Source organism: Semicossyphus pulcher, unplaced genomic scaffold, assembly GCF_022749685.1.
Source record: "Semicossyphus pulcher isolate SPU_LCO1_2020_fin unplaced genomic scaffold, fSemPul1.0.p SCAF_18, whole genome shotgun sequence".
NCBI classification, from domain to species: Eukaryota; Metazoa; Chordata; class Actinopteri; order Labriformes; family Labridae; genus Semicossyphus; species Semicossyphus pulcher.
In genome coordinates, this window is record NW_027211691.1 from 20,290,654 (window position 1) to 20,299,287 (window position 8,634).

The following is an 8,634-nucleotide window of genomic DNA, read 5'->3' on the forward strand; positions in this document are numbered from 1 at the left end:
GACACAGGAACAAAAAGTAAAGTGACAACAAAAAGCGGCGTGAACTTAAAGTGTGAGATTGTGGCAGGAAAGGGAGGCTCAGCAGAACTTGACCTCCTCTTTCCTTTTTAGTGACTTGCTGCTGTTTCACACGAACCGTAAACACATATTAGCAGCTCTGTGAGGCCAAAACTTCATCAGAGCTTCATTTTACAGGAGCTTGAAGATGGTGTCTAAAAAGGCCATTGGTTGTATTGTCACTGTTGTATTGGTCGTGGTTGTTCTTTCTGTGCGGCTGACTCCTCGAACAGCCAAGTTCAAGGCAACATTCATGAAGAGATGTGAGGCGTATGGAGAGACAAGCCACATGTAAGTCTCTTTATATTTCTAATTTAAAGTTGTTGCCATTTGAATAAACGTCAGGATTGTGAAAAAAAAAAACATTCATTTTTTAATAACAAGAAGAAAAACATTATTCTGTTCATTATGTGCAAATGGTCTATAATTTATTTTATATCCTAAGTACTGACATTTATTTTTCAGCTGTGAAAAAACATTGGCTACCTTTCAACAAGCTTATGTAGGGAAGAAACATAGTGACTTTTCTGAGGGAAACTATGATCAACTCTTTGCTGAGACCCCCTTCAAGCATCCGTGTGGCAAAGTAAACATCCACGATCACACAACTGTCTAACAAACATATGCTCATTAATCAAAGCAGAATATAATTTGTATATTTAACCTCGTCATGTCAACTCTTTTTGTGTTAGACGATGTTCTGGAGCAAAACAAAGGATTTGGTCCATGAGTTCACTAAGAAGAGAGATTGTTTGTTCACCTTGGAGGACACTTTGTTGGGATCTGTGCTGGATGGACTGGAATGGTGTGGGAAGGAGGGCAACAATGGTAAGACTCATAAGTCACAGTGCATCACATAGCCTTAAAATGGAAAAAGATTGGTGAAGCAGGCTACATGTGATCAACTAGCATGCATGAAATGCAGTAAAAATACATCAACAAATACAAAATGCTAACTTTTGCTGTTTTCTTCCTCAGCTTTAAACTATAACATGTTCTTTGTCTGCTTCTGAGAAACAAAGAATAATTTGTGATATCCATCACAATATGAGGAACTTCATGTGAAGCCTAAAGTCTGTACACGATCACACAGACGTAGACTGAAGCGTCAACAGTGAAAAAGTAACATTTATAAATATCTTCTGTGTGTGTCATTACAGAAACATTCACTGAGCACTGTAAGGAGAACAAGACCAACCCTGTAAGCTCATTCTGGAAAACTGCGTCTACAAGAGTAAGCACCCAGCAGAAAATCACTTGTTTTACCAGCTAAATCATTGACATGATGTTGGACCAACGTTGAAGGACTGACTGAGGCCTTTCGGCCTGGTTCATCATCAATGAGGCTTTTTGTTGGTCTCCAGGCAGCAACATCGCGCATTCATTTTGAAGGAGAGACATGAGGCAAATCTGACCTCATGTACTGTAGAAAGTACAAATAATGTTGCCCTTTTAGTCTTGCACTAAAGCTGTGTGTGTAATAACAATTGTTTATGTTTCTAACACTTTACCATCTTGTTCTTCTGTCTGTAGTTTGCACAACATGCCTGTGGTGAAGTGTCAGTAATGCTTAATGGTGAGATAGATGAACCATACAATGCTAACAGGTAAGCAGCACTACACATGCCAAGTTGGCAGTTTTTATGAACTCTTCATTGATGAAAAACATTTGTTAACGTTGCTTTGCTTTATATACAGAAAATGTTTTATATGCACAGAACATTCGAACAGTTGGGATGTCAGCAAGTGTGAGCCACAAACTTTAAGAGCCTCTGAAATAACAAAAACAATAACAATTGTTGGAGCCATTTTTGCTTTCTTCAAATGGTCTGAGATGTTTGAGAATTTCATAATTATTATTATTTTTGCATCACCATTAATTGCTGCCCCTTTAATTTGCACCGTGGCCGCAGTAAAGAAGCCGCCTACCTCTATGTCCATATATAGAAGAGATAAAGGAGGAGACAGGTGATGGCAGGTGAATGGTTAATCCTTATGTTAGTGCGCTGCAAGTCGACAAATAAATATGATTTTGATGCAACGTACCAAACTCTGGGTTTACTTCAAAACATCAGAGTGAGTCGGAAACCGCAGCTCCCCCGCAGTGAACAGTGGCTCTATTCTTGTTTAAAAGTCACTACAACAATAACTTTATTGTGTATTGAGTCAGAGATGTTAAATAAGATAAACTCTAATGTTTTTTATGTCTAAAGTTTCTCAGTCCTTCACTTGAACATTTAAACGCTGCTTTATGTTAGAGCTGATGTATTCCTCTAAACTGTTGCTCTTTTGTTGTTAGTTTCTTTGGAGGTGTTGAGGTTCCAAATCTTCGATCACCCAGGGTGACACACCTCACAGTTGTTCTGGTCGCTAAGGAGAATAAGTATGTTTTCCTTGTAATTTTTTAGCACGTTTCGCCACATTGCTTTTTAAATAATCTTTTTGTAGGTAGTTTTAATTTTTTTTTGTTGATAAAATGATAATAGCTCCTGCTTTCTTTTAATAATACAAAAATAATTACAAAGACAAACTGATAAAGGCCGATATACCTGCATTTCTTTTCTTCAGGAATCAGTGCAACAACGAGTCACTCAAGAATTTAAACAATATCCTGAATGGAAAAGAAATTGTTTATGCTTGCAAGGAAGTGACTCAGTAAGTTCACCGCAGGTCACGAGTAACATTGTACTCTGCTGTTGCTGTCAAAAAACATTCATGTAAATTCCTCTTGTTATTTGCTTCACTGTAGGTCACACATCAAGAAGTGCATAAGAGAAAAGAAGACCTGTGGAGCGTGCTGGTGAAGGCTTCTGCACTCCATCTCAAACTACACAGTTAGACAAGACAAATCTCAAAATAGAAGATGTATCTTAAATTTGTTTTAATTTCTTTTCAGTTCTTGCGAATTTGATCCGATATGAGGTAAAAATGTTGGTGAGAAGAAGAATAGATCATGCAGTTATCTGATCTTTCAAATGTGCAAATGTTGTCTTACTGAGTGTAATCGTACAATAAACCATCTGAGCAAAAATTAACGTTCTTTTGTTTCTTTCTTGATCATTTCAAACTGGAAGCTGCTGCCTAAGGTTAGACAAACGTGTATGCAGATCCAACTGTAAATCCAACCAGAACAAGGGAAAACACGATGAGTCATGAGGAGAAAACAGAAGAGTCCTAAAATCATTACAATCCACGAGAGGAAAACACATGCAACTAGAATAAGGGTCTTACTAAGGGTTCCACAGACAAAGACATACGGACTGACACTGAGACAAGGGAGCACAGAGACTAAATAAACTTGGGAGGTGATCATAATTAGACACAGGTGAGAGAGGCAGGTGAAAACAATAAGGGCAGGGCACGTAATCAAACAAGCAGGAAAACACACAAAGGCAGGAAGTGGATCAACATGAGAGACAAGGGCTATGTCCGAAACCGCATACTAATGTAATGCCTGCTACATACTCAAAAAGTATGTACTGCATACTGCCTGCTAACCTGGCTATTAGGATGCCGTTGGCATCACACTCAGAGCCATCTTCTCCGTATCACGTGACTTAAAAGTTTACGTATGTCCGGTCTGATCTCCGGTCTATCTCCGCCATAGTAGAAGCTGAATAGCCGCAATGCAGTGTGGGGCGGTTTAGCACAACCAGTGAGCTCCCGTCTCATGCTCAAACATTGGAGCCGATCTAGTATACATCCGGGCATTTCTCGCATACACAAAATAGCATACTATGAGATGGGAACGCATGACATACTCAATTTGATGTCACGGTTAGTATGATTAGTATGATAGTATGCATGTATCATAGTATGTTTCGGACACACCCAAGGTGACAAAGTAAAACAGGAAATGATCTAACCAATGAGACACAAAAGAAATGCTAACTAAACAAGACTAAATCGTGACAAGAACACGGAATAAACTAAATTTAAAACTAAACAATAAGAACTCATGACAACAAGAGACAAAGTGACAGTAAAACAGGAAAAAATATATGAACACCGAACCACAAATCATTATATATATATATTTATATATGTATATATAAATAAATGTGCTTTTATTGTTCTACTGGGAGCATGTTTGGTTAAACTGCCGCAGGAAGGAAGGACTTGCGGTATCTCTCTGTCACATCCGGCAGGTGAAGCATCTCCATGAGAAGCTTTGTCATCATCCTCCTGTCTCCCACCACCTCCACAGAATCGAGGGGGCAGCCCAGAACAAAGCTGGCCTTCTTCACTAGTTTGTTTAGTCTCCTCCTGTCTGCAGTCTGATGCCACCACAGAGTCATAAAAGGTCCTCAGGAGAGCTCTCTGCACTCCAAAGGACCTGAGTCTCCTCAGCAGATGGATTCTGCTCTGGCCTTTCTTATAAAGGGCATTGATGTGATCTGTCCAGTCCAGTTTATTGTTGAGATGAACAGCCAGGTCCTTGTAAGAGTCTGTAAAAGTCCACCACCAGTACTTTGGTTTTCCCTGCGTTTAACTGGAGGCAGTCCAACTGGCACCAGTCCACAAAGTGCTGTGTCAGTTCCCAGTACTTCCTATCGTCCCCATCAGTGATGAGGCCAGTGGTGGCAAGGTCGTCAGAGAACTTCTGTAGGTGACGGTTGGTTGTGTGGTGGGAGAATTCTGCAACATACAGGGTGAAGAAGGGAGCCAGAATGGTCCCCTGCGGGGCCCCCATACAGCAGACCACCATGTCGGACACACAGTTCTGTGTCCTCACAAACTGGGGCCTATTGGTTAGATAATCCAGGAGCCATGATGTGAGGTGACTCCTGTGTGCTCCAGCTTGTCCCTCAGAAGCATGGGCTGTACGGTGTTCAAAGCACTGGAGAAATCAAAAAACATGATTCTCACAGTGCTCCATCGATGAGCTCACCAGGGGGCGCAGATGGCAAAGGACCACCCTCTCCAGGGTCTTCATCAGATGCAATGTCAGTGCCACTGACCTGTAGTGGTTGAGGTCCTTGGGGTGCGAGATTTTCAGCACCGGTACCACGCAGGATGTCTTCCACAGTGTGGTACTCTCCCCAGCTTCAGGCTCATGTTGAACATGTGCTCTGTAATCCCGCACAGCTGGTCTGCGCAGGATCTGAGGAGCCTGGAGCTGATGCCATCCGGGCCCGCAGTCTTCTTGACCTTGATCCTGCTCAGTTTTTTTTTCACCTGGCTTTTTGAAAGGGACAGGTTGGAGCAGGGGATTGTGGGGAGGCCTCGGGGGAGGCGAGTTGAGGCAGGGTGGAATGGGCAGGGAGAGGGGTGGATGACTGTTCAAACCTGAACATGTTCAGGTCTTTCACCCACTCCTGGTCCCTTACCAGCTGAGTGTTGGAGTCCTTGTGGCCAGAGATGGTTTTCAGGCCCCTCCAGACTCAGCTGACGTTGTTCCGCTGCAGTTGATCCTCCATCTTCCTCCTGTAGCTGCTTTCCCCCTCCCTGATCTTCCTCCTCAGCTCTTTCTGCAGTCTTCATCTCCTGACTTAAAAAGCCTCTTTTTGTCCTTGAGAAGGGCCTTTGTGCCGGGGGTGATCCACGGAAACACCATACAGTCCTGGTAAGTACGGTGTAGTCCAGAAATTGATGTAGTCCATTATGCAGTGTGTGAGACTGTCAATGTCCTCCCCGTGATCCCCACAGAACACTTCCCAGAGGCTTACTCAAAACAATCCTTGAGAGCCCCTTCAGCCCCGTCGGTCCATCTTTTAACAGTGGGGGTGACAGCTGGTTGTCTGTGAACCAGAGGTTTGTACACAGGAAGGTTATGGTCAGTCCCAGTAGTGTCGAAGAAGTGTAGCTGACAGAGACCGAGGACAGAATTATTTCTCTGCTTCATCTGTAATAAAATAGTGGACCTGTTTTATGCCAACACCATAGGAGGTCTGCACAAGACTGGCTGCTGCAAAACAACAGAAGAGTGTTCCAAGAAGAGGGGCCGTGACACTTCTCTGAAATCACACAGCCACACAAACACCTTGAGTTACTTGTTTTTCATGCTACTTATACTTTCTTTTTTGATTCACATGTAACTAGAAGCTGCTGCCTAAGGTTAGATGGTGTATGCAGATATATATGAAATCACAACACCACTAAGAAGAAAAGAAAGTGCTCATAAAAATATAACACCTGATTTCACTTTAATATTTGTAGGTGTAGGCTACAAAATGTCTTATCTATTATATGTGTGAAGCGAGGGTACACAGGAACAAAAAGTAAAGTGACAACAAAAAGCGGCGTGAACTTAAAGTGTGAGATTGTGGCAGGAAAGGGAGGCTCAGCAGAACTTGACCTCCTCTTTCCTTTTTTAGTGACTTGCTGCTGTTTCACACGAACCGTAAACACATATTAGCAGCTCTGTGAGGCCAAAACTTCATCAGAGCTTCATTTTACAGGAGCTTGAAGATGGTGTCTAAAAAGGCCATTGGTTGTATTGTCACTGTTGTATTGGTCGTGGTTGCTGTAGTTGTTCTTTCTGTGCGGCTGACTCCTCGAACAGCCAAGTTCAAGGCAACATTCATGAAGAGATGTGAGGCGTATGGAGAGACAAGCCACATGTAAGTCTCTTTATATTTCTGATTTAAAGTTGTTGCCATTTGAATAAACGTCAGGATTGTGAAAAAAAAAAACATTCATTTTTTAATAACAAGAAGAAAAACATTATTCTGTTCATTATGTGCAAATGGTCTATAATTTCTTTTATATCCTAAGTACTGACATTTATTTTTCAGCTGTGAAAAAACATTGGCTACCTTTCAACAAGCTTATGTAGGGAAGAAACATAGTGACTTTTCTGAGGGAAACTATGATCAACTCTTTGCTGAGACCCCCTTCAAGCATCCGTGTGGCAAAGTAAACATCCACGATCACACAACTGTCTAACAAACATATGCTCATTAATCAAAGCAGAATATAATTTGTATATTTAACCTCGTCATGTCTACTCTTTTTGTGTTAGACGATGTTCTGGAGCAAAACAAAGGATTTGGTCCATGAGTTCACTAAGAAGAGAGATTGTTTGTTCACCTTGGAGGACACTTTGTTGGGATCTGTGCTGGATGGACTGGAATGGTGTGGGAAGGAGGGCAACAATGGTAAGACTCATAAGTCACAGTGCATCACATAGCCTTAAAATGGAAAAAGATTGGTGAAGCAGGCTACATGTGATCAACTAGCATGCATGAAATGCAGTAAAAATACATCAACAAATACAAAATGCTAACTTTTGCTGTTTTCTTCCTCAGCTTTAAACTATAACATGTTCTTTGTCTGCTTCTGAGAAACAAAGAATAATTTGTGATATCCATCACAATATGAGGAACTTCATGTGAAGCCTAAAGTCTGTACACGATCACACAGACGTAGACTGAAGCGTCAACAGTGAAAAAGTAACATTTATAAATATCTTCTGTGTGTGTCATTACAGAAACATTCACTGAGCACTGTAAGGAGAACAAGACCAACCCTGTAAGCTCATTCTGGAAAACTGCGTCTACAAGAGTAAGCACCCAGCAGAAAATCACTTGTTTTACCAGCTAAATCATTGACATGATGTTGGACCAACGTTGAAGGACTGACTGAGGCCTTTCGGCCTGGTTCATCATCAATGAGGCTTTTTGTTGGTCTCCAGGCAGCAACATCGCGCATTCATTTTGAAGGAGAGACATGAGGCAAATCTGACCTCATGTACTGTAGAAAGTACAAATAATGTTGCCCTTTTAGTCTTGCACTAAAGCTGTGTGTGTAATAACAATTGTTTATGTTTCTTACACTTTACCATCTTGTTCTTCTGTCTGTAGTTTGCACAACATGCCTGTGGTGAAGTGTCAGTAATGCTTAATGGTGAGATAGATGAACCATACAATGCTAACAGGTAAGCAGCACTACACATGCCAAGTTGGCAGTTTTTATGAACTCTTCATTGATGAAAAACATGTTTTAACGTTGCTTTGCTTTATATACACAAAATGTTTTATATGCACAGAACATTCGAACAGTTGGGATGTCAGCAAGTGTGAGCCACAGACTTTCAGAGCCTCTGAAATAACAAAAACAATAACAATTGTTGGAGCCATTTTTGCTTTCTTCAAATGGTCTGAGATGTTTGAGAATTTCATAATTATTATTATTTTTGCATCACCATTAATTGCTGCCCCTTTAATTTGCACCGTGGCCGCAGTAAAGAAGCCGCCTACCTCTATGTCCATATATAGAAGAGATAAAGGAGGAGACAGGTGATGGCAGGTGAATGGTTAATCCTTATGTTAGTGCGCTGCAAGTCGACAAATAAATATGATTTTGATGCAACGTACCGAACTCCGGGTTTACTTCAAAACATCAGAGTGAGTCGGAAACCGCAGCTCCCCCGCAGTGAACAGTGGCTCTATTCTTGTTTAAAAGTCACTACAACAATAACTTTATTGTGTATTGAGTCAGAGATGTTAAATAAGATAAACTCTAATGTTTTTTATGTCTAAAGTTTCTCAGTCCTTCACTTGAACATTTAAACGCTGCTTTATGTTAGAGCTGATGTATTCCTCTAAACTGTTGCTCTTTTGTTGTTAGTTTCTT

General features: G+C 41.2%; 2 protein-coding genes across 2 annotated transcripts; both read left to right on the forward strand.

The window, feature by feature from the left end:
- The first annotated feature begins 205 nt into the window (after positions 1 to 205).
- On the forward strand, positions 206 to 2,973 carry LOC138596220 (ADP-ribosyl cyclase/cyclic ADP-ribose hydrolase 1-like). The gene is made up of 8 exons (XM_069667835.1): positions 206 to 348; positions 523 to 643; positions 750 to 885; positions 1,218 to 1,291; positions 1,591 to 1,664; positions 2,357 to 2,440; positions 2,626 to 2,712; positions 2,807 to 2,973. The coding sequence occupies exons 1-8, from the start codon at positions 206 to 208 to the stop codon at positions 2,859 to 2,861; spliced, it is 774 nt and encodes a 257-aa protein (XP_069523936.1). The 3' UTR covers positions 2,862 to 2,973.
- A 3,451-nt stretch (positions 2,974 to 6,424) lies between these two features.
- On the forward strand, positions 6,425 to 7,940 carry LOC138595691 (ADP-ribosyl cyclase/cyclic ADP-ribose hydrolase 1-like). The gene is made up of 5 exons (XM_069667059.1): positions 6,425 to 6,620; positions 6,795 to 6,915; positions 7,022 to 7,157; positions 7,490 to 7,563; positions 7,863 to 7,940. The coding sequence occupies exons 1-5, from the start codon at positions 6,469 to 6,471 to the stop codon at positions 7,938 to 7,940; spliced, it is 561 nt and encodes a 186-aa protein (XP_069523160.1). The 5' UTR covers positions 6,425 to 6,468.
- Positions 7,941 to 8,634: the final 694 nt, after the last annotated feature.